The following is a 22,177-nucleotide window of genomic DNA, read 5'->3' as shown; positions in this document are numbered from 1 at the left end:
ATGAGTACACGTCTGAAGACGAGGACCGTTCGCTTGGCAAGAAATATTACCGCTTACGGTTACGAGCCTTCCGCGTCAAGCGACGAAGAACAGGCGGCCGTGGAAGTGCCGGTCAGGTTTTCACAAACCGCAGCGCGAAGATTTTGCTCTGCACCAGACACTTGTGCAAGAATTATTTGTCATTTCCTCTGTAAACTTGCTTTTTAAAGAGCGCACACAGGCGAGGCAGCTGCAGGGTACTTAAGTACTGCATGGATGACAGAATAGTAGTTTATGCCTTACTATAAAGTATTATTGCGCAACAAACAAACACTGATGGGAGAGAAGAACACACAATCCATTACATAATACTTTAGTAATGGATTAGCAACTTGCCCGGAATGCTGCTCTCATTTAGTTTATGCCATCAGCGTGAGCAACTGCTGCGAGGTATCAGTACCTCCGAGATTCTCACGCCCAATTTGCCAGCCTTTCGACAGATGGCAGCACCTGTCTGGAGTTCTCCCCAGTTTTTCCTGCTTCAGCCCGTGGAGAAGCAGAGCTGCATATGTGTCTGGCCCGCTGCCATGTAGGTCTGATCTCGCGAGTCTCGCTCGCGCTCTCTGCTTTGCCAACATTTTTAAAGACATGACTGCCTTCGTGCCCAGCCTCAGGCATCTCGCCCCAGCCTCGCTCTCACACTGCTCAAGAAGGCAGCAAGTGAACGAAAACAGTACCGACATCTTTTCGCCTCCTCTTTTCAAACGCGCCGCTGATCATTTCTGCCTTGCGTTTTCGTGAGAAGACCGATGACACAGCTTTTGAGCGGCCTGCCGACGCTTTTCAGCACAGCCGGGCTGGTCACATAATCATCGTCGACGAAGAGGTCTCCAGGCTGGGCGCGATGGCTGACAGGCTGGTATCCAATGTTTACGCATGTTCTCGTCTCTGGGAAACGGGTGCAACGGCGTGTCACGACCGACAATGCTGTTATAACAGCAATGTCTGGGCATTTCCTTCCGCCGCGATGAACGCGTCAATACCGAGCGACAACCGCGGGAAGGCGCATGTGAGATGGACCACCTGCGTGGAGCGCCGACGGGGATAATGTTTCGGACGGACCACATGCAAAGATTGCCAAAAGAGGTTAAACACTGCAAGGGACCGACACCCCCGGAAACACTGCGAGTCTGCGACGACTGCGGCCGACCTTGGCCGCACGCGTGAGTGGGTGGGTGGGTGTTAAGACGTCAAATGTGCCGGTGGCCACTTAGAGGCAAGGTGCAACATAAAATCGCAAAAAAAGGTTTGTTTTTTTCAAAGCAGCTTGTTGTATTCATCCTTTTCAACAGTTCAACTTTTGTTCCGACGCAAAAAACCACCCGCCAACTTTTGTGTCCGTATCCCTTTAAGTTGCGAATTTCATTGACTTGAGGTTTCTGTTTCAGCCATGAAAATTACTACACAGGTTTCTAAACAGTCCTGGTGGATATAGTATCTTGTCAGCAAGCATATATGAACTAAATCCTGCAAGAAACAACCTATAGTTGCAATATTTATAAAGCAACAGGTTAAGAAAACAGTGTGACTTGTCCATGTTTAAGCCTTTCTGCATGCAGTCTAGTAGTTCCGTGTTTTTTATGCATTTGCTATTTTTCACAATTGGGTGAATGAAAAAAAAAAAAGGCAAGAGCATGTGTTGCCTTCAACAGGCCATCAACGATTCTCTTGCACGTTTTAAGGGACTAACTGCAGCTTGCCATGCCGACACAAGTATGAATAGCAGTAAATTACAAATGCGCTTTTCATCATTGTTTATATGCAACCAATATAATCACACGAGATCACCAGCAGCGGGCTAGCCATTCTAAGCTAATACCTAAAGCGAGCATGTGCGTCCAGACTGTGCTATTTCAAGTTGATCTCTCCTAGTATTTGACTGCTTTTTTTTTTTGCCAGCAGAACACATATCTTCAACTACAACCGAAAACAATAGTCTCTGATCTTGCATTTTCTCAGTTTTCTTCCAGCAGTAAGAGTACTCATTGAAATAAGGCATGGCCTATGAAATTTTAGACCTACATTGTTACATGAAGGTTCGAGTGTATTGAGCTGCAGCTGTACAAAGTCACAAACACGTACCTGCCAATTTTTGTGGACGCAAGACTGAGGGGGAAAGCGAAATAGGATGCATCTTTCCATGAAGCTTGCCCTCAGCACGTCTTTTGTGGGATTAAGTCTTTTGCAAGCACTTTATTAATGCTGGTTTACCTTTAGAAACAAGACACAAACAGCATCAAACTTTCAAAAGCAAAGACTAAAAATCTGTACAATGTTTTTATATTGCAGCGACTTTTATAAAGTGAATTTGCTGTAGCCGATTTCACCCGTTTCAGGAATTTGTATAAACTTGCTCAAAGCAAGTACCCCTCTGGCGTACTTTCACCATCGGACTTCTAATGAGTCGGAGAGTGACAAGCGAAACTCTTTTCCGAACCCTTTGTAAAACTTAATGCAACATTAGTAAAAACGTACAAGCCCAAATTCGTAAACACTAAACAGTAAAGGGAAATTTGGGAGAGTTCGCGGGTATGCAAACAAATGCATGCATTGCCCTTACCTGAAGCAGCTGCTGGAGGCACTCCTCGGCATTCTCAAGCTTGGTCGTGAGCTGCCGAAGGAAGTCCAGGCATGTCGTCACAACCTCCACCTGTTTGTGGCTGGGGTGAAAAAGCGTGAACCACAAGTGAGAAGCTGAAGGCATTCACACAGCAGAGAATTCCAACCGTTTGCCCCACAGAGAGCGCATTACATGATATGCATGTCATGCCTAGCGAGGCGCTTGCTCTAACGAACTACATCTGCACGGAGACTGGATGGCTTGCTCGGTCACCGGAAACCACCTGTGCCATCCAAGCAGAGAGTGTCAGAGTAGCCGGATTTAGTGGGGATTTGTTCCCGCATGTGTGGAAACTTCGGCAGTACTGTTTGTCTTCATTCAGCACCCTGTAGCCCACAGCGGCTGATCAGACCACGGAATGACGACGGCATGCTAGACTCGAAAGCCACAAAAATTAAATCAACATGCTGCCTGCATCAGCTGATAAGCTGGTTGCAGGCTGAAGAGTGCTTGATCCTGTGTGGCAGTGCTAACACCACCCCACTTGCTTAAGCCGAGTTTGTCTGGCAGCACTGATGTCCCTCGAAATCCATGCTGTCCGTGTGAATGAAGGGGGCGCGGAAGAATGTCCGTCTCTTCGAGACGTTGCAGAAAGCATGCAGCAGATTTCCCTGCTGAGCAAGTACACGTTTGATACGCTCGGCAGATATAATGCACAAGCTTTGAATATGAAATCTAAGATTAAGTAGTACCACAATTACTGATGTCTAGCCCACTTTCCTTCTGGAAAAATTAAATAAAATATCACATGTGCGTTAGATTCGAGTACGAAAACAAACCTGCAATAGGTGGTGTCCAAATACCCCAGTTTTGAAAGGTGGACATGGTGACATGCGCCGGGCAGCTACTATACTCGCAGACAACTTTGCGCGGCAATGAAGGGGAAGCTAGAGGGGAGGAGCTTCCACACGGTGTTACTACGCCAAGCAGTCCGGCAGCATTTGACAGCTGTAGCACCCGCACCTGCTACGATGCCGGGAGGCACTCACTTTAACAACAAAGGAAATAAAGATGGTGGTGAGGCGTAGGCTCCAGTGATCAGCCCTGCAGCTTACGTGTCGGTCGTTTTTCCTTTTGTGCTCTACAGAGCTTTTGCTTTCTGAGAGCAGATACCGAATATGCGTAGCTTCAATGTGCGATGGTTTCGCACATGCCAGAACATGCAAGAGAAAAGCAGAAAAACAGATTAAATTTACCACTCAGTGGTATATTGTCTTATTTTGCTGTTGTAAATAAGATGTGTATGTTTCCTTTTCCCCCAGCTAAAACCGGCGCAGATGAGAATTTTCAGGAATGCTCTCACTTGGACGCACTTTGCCTCCGTAGCTTTCTCCTTCATTGCAACAAACTTGTCCGCAAGTAGCGATAAGGAAGCCTCGGACAGCGACGAGTGGTAACTTGTTTATACTCTGGCTCCGATGCAATACGCTTCTTTTTGCAAGCGAGAACGAGTCTGTTTCTCTCTATTAACATGAAAATCTGGCGAGGAAAAGATCAAGGTTATTGCATTTTTTTATTTCTGAAATAAGAAAATCAGGGTGTGCGTTACAATTGAGGGTGCATTATAGTCTAGTAAGTATATCAAGTTTCTGTTTTTATACAGCCTACTTACATTAGTTCTACCACAACAGGATCGACAAAATGACGGGTGTATTTTTTTTAATCTACTATACAGAATTTAAAAAACAAGTCTCTGGCAGATAGCACAATTCTAGTCCTTGAGCTGGATTACTCAGAAGCAGAGATTACTTATGCGATAAATAGAAATGCATAATGAACCAATTATCGAAACTTCACTAATCACTGTATTTATTCAAATATAAGGCAAGGTTTTTTCCCCAGAATTGTCAGACACGAATTTTGGCTTTAGGTGTGGCTTCACAGCAGCGCCAATTTCACCTCACAATGTGGCTTTACAGTAGCGTGCGCCATGGTGCCGTCAAGCCACACTATACGGAGAAATTTGTACTGCCATGAAGCTACACCTAAAGGCAAAATTCACATATAACCCGCACTCTGTGTGCTTGAGCACCCCTCTGCCCTCTATTTCATGGTCACCACTTCGCATTTTGGCTGTGTTAGTGATTCAGTATTTCAGGCGATCCCTGCCGAGTCCCGATAATCCGTCAGCTACTCTGCATCGCCTTATATTGCTGTGCATACTCGTTATTTTTCTTGGGTACCCCCAATTGCACCCTCGCCTTACAATTATGACCGTCTTATGATAGAATAAATACGGCAACTTCAATTAATTTACTTTACGGTACATATTGCAATGTACAAATGGCAGACGGTGAGTTCGCAAGACATATACACTTTGAAAGAATTCTCAGGACACCCGTTTTAACTCTTGAGATATGCACTCCCAGAGCGGGTGACGAAATGCCTTGGCGATCAAGTTACTTTTGTGGTTCAATGCATAAAAGGAGGTACTGAGAAAAAAAAAAAAACAAAAAAAAGTGGAACACTGCATTTTTACCACAAGTATGATGGCGTATATTCTGAAATTGATGCTATTCGCTCTAAGTCGACGTGCCTTGCAAACTCGTCATCTACAATAAATAAATTGCAATTCATGCCTCATAAAGTAACTAGTATACGCTAGTTACCCCCTCATAAAGAGTTCCGCACTGCTTTTGTGCAAAAAGGAAACAGGATTTGACGATTGATTCAGTAAGAGGTTTTACTGTATGGAAGAAAAAACTACTAAGGAGAAAAGCGAAAGAAATACCAGACTTTGTTCAATAAACTAAATTAGGTACTAAACTACACAGCTCAGAAATGATTGACCGATTCATTCATTCATGATATACCTGCCAACTCTCACAATTTGCCCGGGAGATTCCTGAACAATGACTAAACCTCACGAATGTACGGCAAAAGCCTGAGAAATTCCAAATCTTCGATCATAATTGAATGTGCAAAAAAGTGCTGATGCCCACCTCTTCCGCAATTTCTCCGATAGTTACACGACTGTCCCGCATCACCTCAGCGTTCACTTCTGCAATGACCTGGTCATTTCGGCATGTGGATGGCCGACCGGAGCATGGCTCGCTCTCCACCGATATAAGGCCGTCTTTAAACCGGTTGTACCACTCCTTAATTTGTGTGCTGCTCACAGCATCGTCACCAAAAGCCGTCCGAATCTTCCGAATGGTTTCCACTTGGCTGTCGCGCAGTTTCTGGCAAAATTTGATGCAGTAGCACTGCTCCAGTCGCTCTGTCATTTTCCTTACAATAAAGAAACCGACGACAGGACTGCGCACTACCTAACTCAAATGCTGCGTCCCAGCGACTGATGCTATCGGCAGGTGGGAAAAAATTTGTGCATGTGCACAAAGGTTCAAGGTGGGCCGATGCAAGCGCGCTATTTTCATATCTATCAAGTGTTCGCAAAAAAAAAATAAAAAGAATAGGGCAAGATACTTTTCTAACAGACCTCGTATGCATCCCACTACAATACGCGTGCAAGAGCGCTTCTCAGTAGCAAGGGGGCGCATCTATCTCATTTGTTTGGTGCTGCCTTCTAGCTAAAGGTTTCAACACTTATTCTAGCATAATTTTGGGAATAGGTACCAAGTGGCAGTTAAGATGCAAAAGCTAGAAAATTTTTTTCATTGTTGGAACACTTAGTTATCTGGATCCCGATAAGCACACAAGCCCGATGCCCTACCAATTTCTACCAAGAACGACCCAGTGACCCAGGTAGGCAGAAAAACGGTTAGATACATAGATAACTATAGCAGAGTGCGTGAAGTACCTTATGAATGCTAACGCATTAAAACCTGGATTGAAGACTCACATGCATGCATCTTGAATGCATTGAGGGTCCTTTGCGAGGTAAGGCTTCAGGAGGGCCCTGATGTGTTCCACTGTGAGGCACTGCTTGATGATGGTCTCACCACAGATACCAGAGTCAGTCAGGGCTGGGTACAATAAAAGAAAAGAATGCCGGGCGTTTCCCATTATCTAGGCTTGAATTATTACAAGCTTGTTAACTCCAGTCAAATCTGGCTATAACGAGATTTGACTCGTTATTATGAAGCTGCATCGGACATGGAAGTACCTTCATTACCTCCAATATTCATTGTAAACATACATAGTAAAACCTCGTTATGTACCCGCTTAAGAGGCCATTCCGGTTTAAATATAGTCGCGATGAATTCCCCACCGTGTTGCCATTAAATCCAATGTACTGGCCGACCTCTTCACTTAATGCATGCCAAATGGTTAGTGCGTAGTATTTACAGTCAAGGACCGATTTTCCGGACGCCTGATCTTTCAGACATGCCCCGTAATGCGGATGCCTTCGCGGCACTGCCACGTACCCCATTGAGTCAATGCATAACGCCCGAAATTTCGGATGCAAAAAACTTTTGCCGTCCAATTTTCCGTACTTTTTGCTATGACCGCAGATCCGAAACAGCATTAATCGAAGCCACCACTGCCACCGTTTTGATTATCTCGCCGCCTTGAACCGGCACTTTCGCACGCAGATCCGGCGATCACAGCAGCAACGCTGGGTCCTAGCTACTGCGCGTTCGCTAGCAACTTTTGCTGTTGGGTGGCATGTTTTTCATTAAACCAACTCGCTGCTGTTAGCAATGGCGCCGACACCGCCTTTGTAATCCTCGCCAATGGCTTTGAAGCTCGAAAAACACGGTGCGTTGCATATGCCGGTTCCCAAAAGTCAGCTTCGCCACAATACAGCAATGTTATTCGGTGAAGCATATCATGAGTGGGACGGTGCTAATATCATGGGACGTTGTATGTATTCCTTAATTATACATGCGTGCACCCGCCGTCTCCTATCACAGTACGAGCACCGACACGCCTAATGAGTGCACTGGAAGGCCTTCAGAGTTATTTCGGACATGCCTGTGGCGATTTGCGCCCTTGAGGGCAGTAAAAGACATGCAGTCATATTTTTGAACTGCCCGATCTTTCGGACGTTTCCGTGGTCCCTAGAGAGTCTGAAAAATCGAACATTGATTGTACTTAATTTTTCAGCGTGTACAAGCGTGGAATCTGAAAGGTCGTGCGTGCACAGCATAGATAGTGAAATTGCGGTGCACAGAACTTTCCTGGACTACACTCACCACCAACAACGACGAAACATGGTAGCCATGATGCGTTTCCTGCTTCCTTAACTTCTAGTGCGTCTACGTCGTCATATAGATGACATGGATGATGGCCCTTCCCTATCCGACACAGCTAGTGCGTTGACCCTTCATGAGGGCGTTCACAGAGAAGTGGGGACTAACAGAGAAACTGGCTTGTGGCCTTGCGTCGTTGCTGCAAGGCCACTACGGTGGCAAGTGAAAGTTTTTTTTGCTGCCTGTGCAAATAAAACTTGTCTGTGTGTTTGAGTGAGAATTAAGACATTGATTAGGCCGGTAACTTTATAGCCACTCATCTGCCATTGTCAGTTAATTAGTGCAGTAGAACTCGATAGTTCTGTGAAAAGTGGTCGTTATATCCGCAGTTCGTATCCGACCCGCCCTTAAAAAATCGCAAAAATATTAACTGCATTGAAGCTGGCATCAGCAGTTACAATTCGGCAGTACTTTGGTCCGAAAACCAGATTTTGTGTCATTTTCGTTCCCGGTGCATTCCTGTACCTAGCTGCAAACTTGCATTAGCAATGTCCTTCTAAAGAATGAAATGCGGCATCGTACATTTCAGAACTGCAAGCGCAGCTGCCATTCACCATTTGAGAGCTTACGATATATTTTACTACCAGCGGGACATGACTATTCTGCACAAGAGAGCGAAGTGTTCTAGTTGGCCCGGAGCGTAAACTTCGGAAACTACTGCAGCATTCTGCCATTCTGCGAAAGTCTCGGACATCATGGTTTCGGCATTACGACTGTGCGTCAGCCACATGAACCGCAACATTACGTTATCTATGTTGCTTCGGGCAAAAAAACAACAACAAAAGAACGTAGTGTTCGAAAGTCAACATGTCCCCGCGAACCGGTATCAGCAACGCGTAAACAAAGTGCCACCGAACCGTGACCGCCTGATAACGGCGTAGTACCCACCAAGCCTTTCCGACATTGCGCGACAGCAGCGCGTGATGCAGCGTTCTCGCCGACTTGGGCTGCATCAACAGGAACGCTTGAGCGGCCATTGTGCCCATATCGGAAGGGCATAGATGGTCGTTCCAAATCGTTGAAACAGGCCTTGAAAGAGTGTCACCTTGTTGCGGGTTCCGAAATCCGCGCGCAGCGGTCGCTCGCTCTTGAAGGCCATATCATCATTGCGGTTGGACGAAGCAGGGCGCGTGCTGTCGTGCGCCCAGTTTGGTTGCGCTTCTGCATTTTGATACTTTGCATGCACCCTCTTTATACCGCAACCAGCTTCGAAGCGTTCGTTTAACAGTACGGCGATGTTAAAAAAAGTTCGTTATATCTGGAAGCAGTTTCGATAGGCAGGGTTGGAAAACAGTAAATGCACTGAAATGTGGTCGTTGTAACCGATAGATCATTATATTTGGGATCGTTATAAGTGGGTTCGATTGCATATCACTTGATGCGTACCTGAACCATGTTACACGCAAACTATGTAATAACGAGGTTTTACTGTATTCGTATCTTCAAGAAACATTAGATTGACTTCATTATGCAGAGATTCAAATTTGAACACCCAAAACAATATTGCTGAAACTATCGATGATGGTTATCAATATAAGTGAATGGCCAAATGCTTCTAGAAGGCTATTCCTCCTAGTATTAATAGAATGATGCGCTTTAAAGTGTGCTTTTTCATTGTGTAATACTGTATACCTAGCACAGAGCTGTTAACCAGAACATGTGTAGCAGTAGTGTAGGTGGCTATACACCTAAGTCCAGTCGACAAATATGCGTGTTGTCTCCAGCGATGCGGGTACCGGGATGGAACGAGACTGCCATCCTCCTCCCTGGTCACCAAAGCCCTCTCAAGCAACAGCTAAGAGGGAGAGGGTGGCGAGAGAAGGGGAGAACTGTCCTTGCCGAGTGCTCCAGCACAGCATTTAAACCTTCAGGCACCTACAAAGCACCTGAGCAACAGCACATGTGTCCCAAAGAGCCATACAACAGTCGGCGTTCGGTGACAATTGTGCCCAAGAGCAGGTGCCCTTTGCATCGGAGCTGTTGTATCGGCCGCGACCGTCAAAATAGCACCGACCACCACCTAAACAAGCAAAAGAGCAAAAAGTATTCGCTTGGCAAAACTTAAGCAGGCTGCGTGTTTCTATGGCCTGGTCATACAGAAGCTTCAGAGCTGCCATGGAGGCCGTGCTCTGACCGACATTTGATATCGACGACACTGCTACATGTTGCCACTGCTGCATGAAAACCGCTGTGTAATTCTTGTACAGCTTTACGAAAAAAAAATGTTCCTTCCACCTCTTCGTTAGACCGACCCTAAACCCACCCCTGGCCCTCACCGCGAAACAGCTGAAGGCTGGCCAAGCACATTTCCGGGGCAAAGTACAGGCCGTCAACCTCCTTGTCCTGCAGGGCTACCAGGACTACCGTCACGGCCTTCAGGAATCCCGACACGGGTGCGTTGTGGGCGACAAGCAGGTTCTGGGCGCACATATCCTGCAACAGGAAGTATGACCAGTGACAGGTCAAAAATACAGCTCGATTATTCAGGCATTTCTTATGGCCCCTTCCATGCAAGAAAAATAGGTTAATGTCTACTTTTCGAACGAAAGGTCGAACTTCAATGCAACAAAATTTTAATATAATGAAGTAAAATACGAATTTTAACAACTTTAAAACATTGAGGTTTAACCGTCTGCATATTGGATGACAACAAACAGATCAACTTTCTGGAAATTTAGTTCCCTTTACATGCCCTCATGAGCGAATTATCTCAATCCGTGCAACTGCTTCACACAAAAGGTAGGAAATTAATGTGTAGACATTGAGCATAAGGTAATCGTAATGTCAGGGCAGCGAGTATGACCATAAGGCCGTAAAGGTGTAAAAGAGCACAGATCATGCCACAAACCTTGGTGAGCAACGTGACCAACTTGATGCTCGTGTGTACCACGTCAAGGGAGCCAACGTTTTCCTCAACAGCAGCAATGAGAAGAAACAGCAGTGGTTCAATTGTGCTGGGCGTTCGAGCAACATATTCTTCCAGAAGCTCGGGGACCGATAAGATGACCACAAGAAGATTGATGGTCTTGATGCGAATGAAATGAAAAAGAAATGCAAGTTTCGAATCAGAGGAAGAGGTCACTAATTCAAGAGAGTTGCATTGCCTTCTTGGAAAAACAAGCAAAACTGCTCTATTTTGTGTGTGTTGATGTCCAATTGCACGATTTTCCAGTCTGAGCATGACTCAACAATGCCATTTAAAGGGGCTCTGCAATAGTTTCTTTAAACCTTTGACTGCCACTTGTCTTTGACTGCCGTTCCCCCGTCTCTGAAGAAACGACTCGTGCAAAAATGGACATCGCGTACCTGTAGTACCATCTATAGAAATGTCATAAAACACCTTAAACTTGCACGTTAAATTTGTAATAGCAGGTGGAGCAAACGTCTCGGTGCTCTGTCGCCAGGTGCTCATAGATGCCGACACATCCAGTGCAGAGTCAAGCACTGGCTGACCAACACACGGGGGGCACTGTGCTGTCGGCAATGCAGTGCTGGATAGCTTCAACCAAAGCTCGCCAAAGTAAGCGAATGAAATTTTCACAGTGAACGTTCGTACAGTAGAACTCCATTGTTACGTTCTCAGGTGCTGCGTTTTCGCGGCTCTTGCGTCGTTTTCGGCCGGTTCCGGCACAGTTCCTATAGAACCCAATGCATTAGTAACCTCGCTGATGTGTCGCAACTGTGGGACCGTTCCACATCATACATTGCGAACTGCGACCCCGCGCCGGCCCGAGCAGCCATTGACTTTTCGTGTCACTTGGCTTGACGATGGCATTAGCCGCCCAAAGTGCCGGGGGCGACATTTATGACGTGTATTTTTGGTTTCTGCCAGCAAAAGTATGGCCTTTGAGATCCGCATTTGCTATCTAAAGATGACGTCTATGATGCGTTGTGGCACTAAAATTAGTTTTGGTGCATAGATGTTCTGTATAAAGTCCAACGGCGATAACGCCGTCACCATGCGCCGTATGCTGTTCGTGCGAGTGAAAGCGTGCGAGGGGAGCCGACGACTGCGTGTAAATCTTGCGCACGCAAGAAAGAAAAGCAGGGAGGGAGCGCACCTTCCGTGGACTCGAGGCACCGGCGAGGGAGGGATACCGAGTGGCATTGTACTCAAGCTTTAACTGCGTAGTGCGCGGCGGCGCACGGGCCATATCTTGAGCGATCTGTGTGGGGGGGCAGAGTCTAGGCAGTGTAGGAGCGTCGGCAGCTCGTAGCTTTGGGTGTGCCGTGTGTTCTCGGCACTCAGTTTGCATTCAAGTGATAGCCAACAGCACGAAGGTCACTTCACTCACCGCTGCAGCGGCGCTTCCTCACACCAGCATTTGACAGCACGTGTCCGCTCTCATGGAGTGTGATGTGTTCATGTTTGCCTGTGGGCGCTGACACCGTGCTTGTTAATTCAGTTAGTGAGCGAATGTTTACAAGTTTATACGGACGATAAAACTATTATCCTTACATTGTATAGCTGTCTACTAATTTGCTATCGCAATCGATGCTTCGGCTTTTGGGCGAAACTTTTCTTTTTTTACACAAGAATTAAAATATTGTGTGCAGTTCAACACTCTCACGTCTCAATTTTTCCTATTTCTCAGCTCTTGCATATCCCGGCTGTTACGTCTTTTTTTATGGTCCTGTGAAGAACGTATCAGTGGGGTTCTACTGTATTTCAGTGCGTTCCCCATCTGTGTTGCCTCATTTGCCAACAGCACAATTCTCGTGAAAGCGAATTTTTTTTTTTGCTTTACTAGCCGATTCCATTATTGCAGAGTTCAACTTTAGTCTAATATTCTTATCGCTATCCATGCTCCACCTTCTGGGCGAAACTGACGTTCTTTAGTGACTTCAGTTTGTACGTTTTTCTGGATGTTCTTATTTTTTCCAAAATATATGAATGAGCTTCTAGGGTACACATACCCAATTTTAGAGCTCTGCCTTTTGGCTGTAATCAAAAAATTAAAAGCGCAGAAAAAAAAAATCAGTTTATGCAAAAATTTCCAACAGCCTACACCAGGGGTTCTCAAGTACAGTCATCCCACGGAACCCTGCTAAGCTCCATAAAGTGCCAAGGAACCCCCCCCCCCGATTTAACCGAATGTCGAGTTATCGAGGGTATCAAGAAAACAATAAACAAATACTTCACTATGTCATCACGCTTCTATTTACTCAATGAATCGTCAAATCTTGTTTCTATTTAGCACAAGACCAGTGCGGAAGCTGAAATTCTCTTCATCTCATGACTGATTAGCGCTAGCAGCGGCGAAGGCCTCGCGACATCCTTCGCGGCGCGAGTTTTCATCTGAGACGCGCTTTGCACACCAACGGGCGCACATCTCGATTATTTTTTCGCCACTCAGCTGCTCGCCAACAAATTGTCCGTCCATCGCGATGTAGCTGGTGCTTTTTATCTTCGACAGCTTTGCACTGAATCAAAGCGAAACTACTGCTTGCCGCAACCGCTGCGAACGAAACCGCGGCCGCTATCGACGATCATGGACGGCGACTTTACGGTTCAGAAGGCAGGCGGCTGACGCACGCACAAAGTCAAAACGAAACTACCGTTCGCTGCAAGAAGTGCGGACGAAACTGCAGCCGGTCGCTATCGACGCTGCCATGGGAGGCGACTGCACAGTTGCGAAGGCACGCAGCCGACGCGCGCATCGAGTGAAAACGAAACTACTATTTGCCGCAACCGCGGCGGACGAAACTGCGGTGGTTATCGACGCGATTAGAGATAGCGACTACGTACTTACGGAGGCACGCGGCTAGCCGCCAACGCGGTGTTGCGCGCGGCGATAAACGCAAGAATAAAGGCTTTAAAGGTTAGGCACGAAGCGCTTTGGCGTTGCTGTCAGTCACGTGCCGCTTACGATCGCCGCTGAGGACCACGGCGATGCGGACTACGCCGATTCGTTTCGGTTGGACGCTACGCCATTCTTGCTCTTCTGCGGCGCGCATTTGCGGCGCTCCGCGCATTTTTTTTTCCTCCAACGTATACGTCAGTGCGCACACTATCGGCACCGACCCTATCTACAAATACGAGAAACGCGCATGGTGGTAAGCTACGGCCTCCGAGATTCAAGTGTGAAAGCTTAGGCGCGCTGCCCGTTCTCAGAGGTTGGGTGGCTAAAAGCTGCTTGCGTATTTATTGCGCAGTTCGCGCGTTGCTGTTACGCACTGTGATGTGCTTTTTGACACTCGGGCATGGGTAATGGAGGTTCTTTCGATCAAGCGCACCTCGTGTTCGCTGTTTTAGACACTTGTCGAGAGCGGGACCAGGGAAAATTTATCAGTGGCTCGCGGATCCCCGAGCAGGGGCCTGCGGAACCCGTAGGTTCCGCGGAACCCACTTTGAGAACCCATGGCCTACACGATCAAAAACTAGGTTAAATAATGTGGCCTTACCGCTCGCAAGTCCTCAGGTTCCCTTTGTACTTGCTTCTCAGCCACCTTCGAGGCACACGAGACCATCATTTTGTGGTACCTGACAAAAAGAAAGAAAAGTAGAAGCATGGCGGCCAAAGACAGCAAAATGCAATAACAATTGCCAACACCAACTTGAAGAATGTAGCCCAGTGCGCTCTCGTACCTCTTGTACAAACCTTTATCGAACGTTAAAAAAAGTAAAATTTGAGTGTAAGCAATCAACTAAGCCAAATTCATGCCTGGGTACTCGGGCTATGATTCACCCTTTGCGGTCCGAAACTTTTACCCCCTTTCCAGCTGTCCTAGTTTGAAACTATTCTGCCAGCTTGTGGCGCCACGAAGAAAACCACAAACTGGAAGAAAAACTCGGAGGATATTTATTTTTTCTCTTGCATTCTGCAGGCAACTCCTCTACCGATATTTGAGAAGCGTGCGATACCGCTCAAAGCATTCTCCTGGGCGCAGGCCTGGGTTGTTACTACACAGTTTTGCCGAAAAACAGTTTCCCTCCTGCCTCCGTTTGTTTTTCGATCACTACAAACAGCACAGTCCTTGCTGCTTCAACCTGGGAGCTTGTAGATGAAATGGCTCCTCCTATCTAGCCTTTCCTCGCACTCCTTCCGCGCAGACGGGCCCCGCTTTTTGGCTCTAGCCCTCACGTCACCACCAGCTGTTGGATGAGGTTGCGGCGGTACTGCAGGAGTGTTCTTTATCACCATGATTCTGCAGCTGTGTACGCCTCAAAATAAAGCTATTGACAATGGAAACCTCTAGAAGCTTTCACTAAATGCACCACTGTAAAACGCACACGTTGAAAAAGTGGTCATGCTTCTCAGCGAACCACACGCAAATGAAAACGCTCTGGTATTCAGAAGCCGTGCTGAACATTGTGCTGCACCCTAGTGCAAAAAACAGTAAACTTCAACAAATAAAGTTTCTTTATCCCTCAAGAGATGGCGCATCATGTATGCAAAGAATGCGCATGAATCACAGTGAGAAAAACCGCGAATTTAACCCCCGAACCCCCGTTGGGTGGTGCTTGACGGCGGACCGCTACGGCCGTGTTGCGTTGTCAGGCCCTGCCCGACAATGGACCGCAATGGGTTAAAGGGGCATTATAGAATGACACAGTGTAGTCCATTTATAACAATATTAAAATTCCACAATAGTATTGCTTTTAAAGCACATAGCTCTAATAACCATGTTGCTCAATAAAAAAAAAAGTCCGAAAAAAATATCACAGCATGAAGTATTTATTGCTGTACAGTCGAACCTGACTATATCGAACCCGTTAACATCGAATTATCCTGTATATCGAACATTTTTGCACACCGTAATGTTACAATGTGAACATATAGCAAAAATTACGGTTACATAGAACAAGAATAGCAGCCGCTATCGATATGTCGAACTTCAAGCAGCGGAAAACTACCCCAGAAGTTGGCTTTCCTGCATGGCGAGCGCCGTACACTGTGACCGGCGAGCTGCCATTACCCGTCCGTCCCCATCTCAGTTCTATTGAATTAACGAAACCTCGATGTAAGGAAGTTTTTCGCTGCAAGTACAACTCCGTTATATCGAGGTTTGACTGTACTAGTTCAGTTGTTGGTTAGGTTGTCCTCAGACCCTAAAGTAGGCGACAACGCACAGCGTAAGATTCCCCTAAGGGCGTTTGAATAGGAAAATTTCCAATTCATACCTAAATATCAAAGAAAAATGCCTTTGCAAATATGAAATTTTGTCCCAGATACGTTATCCCATTCACAAACTTGAAATACAAAGTTTGTGTAGAGTTCACTTTGGTAAAAAAAAAAGCAGTTTTGCCCGGAGGGATAAGCACCGACAGTGATAGCAAGGCTCAGCGTAGCGCTTGGACTCCTCGGACGGTGTTCGGTTGCTGCGTTATAGAGTCAACTTGCATTAATTCAATTCTGACTGGGTCAACAAGAGTACTCAAATTATCTGGCGGGTCGAATTAAACAAAAGGTAGAAAAGAACTCCGAAACATGCCGCTGATTTACATGGCAGTATTTGCCTTTAAAGGTAGCTTCGCCACAATAGATGTTATGTGGTGAAGCATACCAAGTGAGAAAAAGTGCAACTTTCACGAGACACCAGCAAATGTTCCTCAATTTTCACACGCACATGCGCCATCTCCCGTTACAGTACGAGCACCCTCGACTTTTGGATTTCTTTCACCGTACTGCCTTCCTTTTCGCCAGCTTTCCCCCAAGACGTAGATGGTTGTTTCTCCGCTTTTCGATGCACGGCGCATAAGCGGGCGTATAATTAAGCAACGTGTACTAGGCCCCGTTAATACTCTCCTATACGAGACACTCATGGCGCGCGCGCGCGCGAAACGAGGGCTCAAATCGCCACAGCCAGAAACAGCCCTGAACGGCTGCTAGTATGCTTATTAGGCATCTAGGTGCCCATACTGCGACCGCAGATTGCGCGTGCACACCTGTATAAAGAATTGTGTACTGTGCTCCGTGACAGCGGCCCCCTTCCATTCTCAACAAACTTCTCCGTAATAACTTCGGTATGCTTCACCACAATACAGCCGTGTTATGCGGTGAAGTTCAAACAACTTAAGTTCGAATTATCTGGCGAAGACCAATTTAGAGATCGAAATAACGAAATTTGGGCCTATAGAAATATATTCAGCAAACAACTTAGTTAACCGGAGTTGAATTAACAGAAGCCTACCAATTGAAATTTCGTTATATTGATGTGATCTTTTATGCAATTAAGTACAGTCACCTGACATGGAAGGGGCCACAAATCTTCCCAATTATCGGGCAATCCGAGAAAGTGAACTTGAAAAAAAAAAATCTTTAGCCGAATTTGAGTCGGCAACAAAAGATACGGTTCCACGCTGTATGGACAATATCTTCACATTGGCGGTACAAAGGGAAGCCAGCCATGCTTTCGCGTTCACTGCTTTGGATTTACACGGCGGGCACGAAAGCGTCATGGCAGGTTGCATGCATGTGTGCGGACGGTGGATGAACGAGGTGCGACAGGCTGAACAAGGTTTGACATTTCAGAGTGACCGGGGACAAATAATGCCGAATCTGACAATGAAACAGTGTGGACGGTGATTTAGTCACTTGATGCGCAGTCCTTTAGTTTGTCGCGCAGATTGGCCTTACAATAACCCACTTGCTGTAAAGTTGGGATAGCCCTTCTGTATTTTGGAGAAAAACCGGAAAGCAAACCCCCCCCCCTCCCTCCCTCGCTGGTGCCTTGAGCGCAACGGAAGGAGGCGCGCGGCGACGTATGCTGTATGCGTGAGTGAAACGTATGCTGTATGCGCGAGTGAAACGTATGCTGTATGCGAGAGTGAAACGTATGCTGTATGCGAGAGTGAAACGTATGCTGTATGCGAGAGTGAAACGTATGCTGTATGCGCGAGTGAAACGTATGCTGTATGCGCGAGTGAAACGTATGCTGTATGCGCGAGTGAAACGTATGCTGTATGCGCTAGTGAAACGTATGCTGTAGCGCGAGTGAAACGTATGCTGTATGCGCGAGTGAAACGTATGCTGTATGCGCGAGTGAAACGTATGCTGTATGCGCGAGTGAAACGTATGCTGTATGCGCGAGTGAAACGTATGCTGTATGCGCGAGTGAAACGTATGCTGTATGCGCGAGTGAAACGTATGCTGTATGCGCGAGTGAAACGTATGCTGTATGCGCGAGTGAAACGTATGCTGTATGCGCGAGTGAAACGTATGCTGTATGCGCGAGTGAAACGTATGCTGTATGCGCGAGTGAAACGTATGCTGTATGCGCGAGTGAAACGTATGCTGTATGCGCGAGTGAAACGCGCAGTAAGCGCTGTATGCGAAGCGAGCGAAGTGACCTTCGTATGCTGTTGCTATCGCTTCAACCCAAACTGAGTGAGAACGCAGCACGCACAAAGCCACGAGCCGCCGACGCACCTATGCTGTAGAATGCCCCCACGCGATCGTTTCAAGACTGATGCCAGAGCACAACGCTGCCCGCTACCGCCCCCCCTGCTGCTGGTGCGCGAGCGCAACAGAAACGCGCTTCCTCCCTGCTTATTCTTTCGCGCGCGAGTGAACGCTTGCTGTATGGCGTGAAACGTATGCTGTATGCGCGAGTGAAACGTATGCTGTATGTGCGAGTGAAACGTATGCTGTATGTGCGAGTGAAACGTATGCTGTATGTGCGAGTGAAACGTATGCTGTATGTGCGAGTGAAATGTATGCTGTATGTGCGAGTGAAAGCGTGCGAGGAGAGCCGACGACTGCGTCTCGCGCGCGAAAGAAAGCATATGGCGCGCGGCGACAGCGTTATTGCCCTTGGACTTTATACGGAACATCTACGAGCCAAAACTAATTTTAGGGCCGCAACGTGTCATAGACATCATCTTTAGATAGCAAAAGCGGATGTCAAAGGCCATACTTTTGCTGGCGGAAACCGAAAATACGTAATAAATGTCGCCCCCAGCACTTTGGGCGGCCAATGCCATCGTCAAGCAACCAAGCCAAGTGACATGAAAAGTCAAATTGCCGCTCGGGCCGGCGCGGTGTGGCAGTTCGCAACGTATGATGCGGTAACGGTCCCACAGTTGCGACGTAACAGCGGGGTTACCAATGCATTGGGTTCTATGGGAGCTGTGCTGGGACCGGCCGAAAACGACGTAACAGCCGGGAAAACGCAGCACCCGGGAACATAACAGCGGGGTTCTACTTATTCGGTTTTTGCACGGCCCTAGTAAAAATCATTCGAAACAGTCCTCACTTGAGTCAGTATGTGAATGAGCTCAGTGAGAGAAGCTCAGTGAATGAGCCTTTGTAATTGAAGACTGAAAGCGGCATGTTGTCGCCGTTGTGCCATGCTAGAACTTAATCTGTTACCATCTTGTGATGTCAATGACTGGCATAGCTGTTGTTGCAAATGCAGTTTTGGTTTCGTATCTGACTGCAATGAGCACGCCATTGTCAGCCAAATCTTGGAAAACAAAGTGGCACGTGCTAGGATTGCATAATTACCGTAATTATTCATTGTTAGCTACCGTTTACACTTTAAAATCTTCTTAGGGCAGGCAGAAAATAGGCGTTTTTGATGGGAGGTGAGGTGTGTTCAACGTATTCTCTGTCCACTAAGCTCCACCGAGACAGACACTGCAACTAAAGGGGTCGCCGTTGCGGTCACCACAGGGGTCAGGCATTCAAGTAGACCGTGTTGAACGGTCTACTTGAATTTATTCAGCGAAGGTCAAATTTAGGAGTGAAGTAACAAAAGTATGGTCCACGAAAATGTACAGTCGCTGGCTGGGGCATTTCAGTTGGTGCCGAATTAACGGAAGTCTACTGTCCAGCGAAATCCGCTGGGCTTTCAGTGAAAAAAAAAGAAGGGGGGGGGGGGGAAGGAAAAAAAGTTCTAAAACACTATCAGTCTGAAACTATTTAGCATTGCTCTCCAGTGTCTCTAATTGTTCTTCCGCACTTTTCAGACATGCAATTTTTTGCAAATGGACTCACTTCAGCACGCATACTCTGCGCTCCCGATTGTTCAACACATCCTCCAGAATGTCAGTGGCGATCCTCCTGGCCTCAATGTTGTTTGACACAACCGTGCAGAGGAGAACCTGAAGTGTCTGCTTGATCGACTGGCTGAACATCTGGCAAAGAACAAGACAATATTAATCACACATAAAAAACAAAATCATCTTGCTGAGGTGAAAGCTCTCAATTCAACAGAGCTCTTACAAAAAGTTGTCGCAGTTTCACCTGAAAGGCGAAGCACCAATTGCGATAGCAAATTTGTAGAGAGCTATACGGAGTAATGATAGTAGCACCGGCAACACGCAGAACTGTTGTCGACGCCGTCGGCGTTTTGCCCGCGTACGCACAAAATGCGTGCGGCGTTGGTTACTGTTGCCGGAGCCTCCGATATAAATAGGCACTTGGTGCCGCTGCTTAACGTTGCCTCCCCCCCCCCACGGCCTTTCGCGTGTCGTAAGAAGGCGCGTTTGCTCTACATATATGGCGATTGTAAAGGAGGAAAGGGACGCCTACTTCTGCAGCCCTTAAGGGAGCACGGCGCAGAACGCGCGTTTGTTCTCCGCCGTGGGTTCACTCCCCGTGAAAGCGCGCATCCCTCGCGCCCTTTCACTCGCACATATAGCATTCGGCGGCGCGCGGCGACGATTTCATCTCCATTGACGTCATACGGAACCTCACAGCGACGGCAGAAATCTGCTTTGGAGTGTCCATATAATTGCTATCGCAATAATGAGGCATTCACTGATAGGCCATGGCTAAGCCTGTTGCCACTCGTGATAGCAATCGGTGTGATAATGACACTGTCACCATGGCATTTGATCAATCGAAGAAGACGTAACGTAATACCTGAATTACGCAATACCCCAAACACCCCGTTTTGGACCAAACACCCCAGTCTCATGCGAAAACACCGGCACGCACTCGGTTCCTTGTTCCGGTACCAGCAAATCTCCCAGGCCTTCGCATGCCGCATTCACAGCTATTGCCGCCAAACCTATTCAGATAAGCATCTGCCCCTATCTGTTTTACACCGTGTGGGACGTAGTGCCACTGATAGCATACTGCACTTTTAGTAGGCAATAATACAAATGCGCCGCCGTTCCCTGCTGCAGGCGGCACAATGCGAGCTTCACGTTATGCGTCGGCGGAATCCAGCGTCGTCTACCAGCTCGATTTCATTTCGGTTTCCTGTTGCCGTCTTAGAACACTATGCAATAGGAGAACAACAAAACGTGTCTCGGGCAACCAAAGCACCGCCAGCTCGACGCACGTCTTGTGCCACGTGTACAATTCGCACGAGGCTTCGCATTACGTAGATCTCAACTAGAGGTAGAGTCAGATTTTTTTGTATTTCGGATCGTACCCTGTTATGGTTAGTGGGATTTTTTCTTCATTATTCCAGAACATATAGACAAGGTTCGGCTGCATCTGAACATTACAAATTTCCTTTTTTCTCCTCTTGGGCTTGTCTCAAGCCTGAATGACTTATAATGCGATACAACACTCGTTCGAGGCACTGTGCACTCTAAAATGAACACAGCCATTCAACCTGGTTGAACAGGCAGTGCGGTTAGCTTAGGCCACTATACCATTTTGCAAGGATTGTGGAATGATTCAAGTAATGGAGAGTATCAAACACAGCAAACTGCGTTGAGTACGACACGCAATGGTCCACAGACAGAACCACGAGATTTAAAACACCAGACAATAAGTGTGGACAAATTTCCATTCTGCGAAGGTAAGCTCTGCAGGTTTCACCCCGAGCGCCAAACCCAGTGGCATGCTATATTTTGTTCATTATAAAATGTACAAATTAGAATTGGGTGCACAATATTGTCCAATTTGAAGCCACAAATACATAAATGCAGAATCGGGTAAATAAGGTACACATCGTTTCACGCAGTCGACTAGGTGTAATGAAGAGTACCTTGTTGCTGATGAACTGGTCGAGGGAGAGGTTAGCAAAAATGGCCAGCGTGTGCATAACCACACAACTGTTGTCATATGTGGTCTTTGGAACTAACGACTTGCACAACTCTGGTAGCTGCGGCTGCGTGGAAAAAAAAAAAGCATGTGAAAGCAGTTGGTAATCGGTCACCTCAGACATTCAGGACACTCCAATCCTCAGCGGCATTTGCACTAACAATTAATAGAGGCCACAAAACCAAGTGCAACAGTACTCAGTAATAATGTATGAATTCCGTACAAAAAGCTCCGACCAAAAAAAAAAAAACACTTTGCTGGTGCCCTAGGTGGCTCCATCCAAAACATTGGCCCCTACAATCAAACCTCGACATAATGAACGCACATACAATGTAAGTAAATCCAAAGCTTTCTCGTCGATCGGCATTGAATGAATTTGTGCAAAACGGTTATAACACAAGTATCTATGGTGG

At 46.9% G+C, this 22,177-nt stretch overlaps 1 protein-coding gene across 1 annotated transcript in view; it reads right to left on the bottom strand.

Annotated features, from left to right (window-relative positions):
- Nucleotides 1-22,177, bottom strand: part of LOC119463710 (protein CIP2A) — a 55,624-nt gene that overhangs the window by 19,090 nt on the left and 14,357 nt on the right. The window contains exons 5-11 of the mRNA XM_037724536.2: nt 21,709-21,831; nt 19,758-19,897; nt 14,221-14,299; nt 10,664-10,840; nt 10,092-10,248; nt 6,462-6,585; nt 2,600-2,699 (exon numbers count right to left, since the gene is read on the bottom strand). Coding sequence (XP_037580464.1) covers nt 2,600-2,699; nt 6,462-6,585; nt 10,092-10,248; nt 10,664-10,840; nt 14,221-14,299; nt 19,758-19,897; nt 21,709-21,831 — 900 coding nt within the window. The remainder of the gene's footprint in view (nt 1-2,599; nt 2,700-6,461; nt 6,586-10,091; nt 10,249-10,663; nt 10,841-14,220; nt 14,300-19,757; nt 19,898-21,708; nt 21,832-22,177) is intronic.

Source organism: Dermacentor silvarum, chromosome 9 (genome assembly GCF_013339745.2).
Source record: "Dermacentor silvarum isolate Dsil-2018 chromosome 9, BIME_Dsil_1.4, whole genome shotgun sequence".
NCBI classification, from domain to species: domain Eukaryota; kingdom Metazoa; phylum Arthropoda; class Arachnida; order Ixodida; family Ixodidae; genus Dermacentor; species Dermacentor silvarum.
The sequence above is the reverse complement of the archived record's forward strand: the minus strand, read 5'-3'. Positions and strand labels throughout refer to the sequence as shown.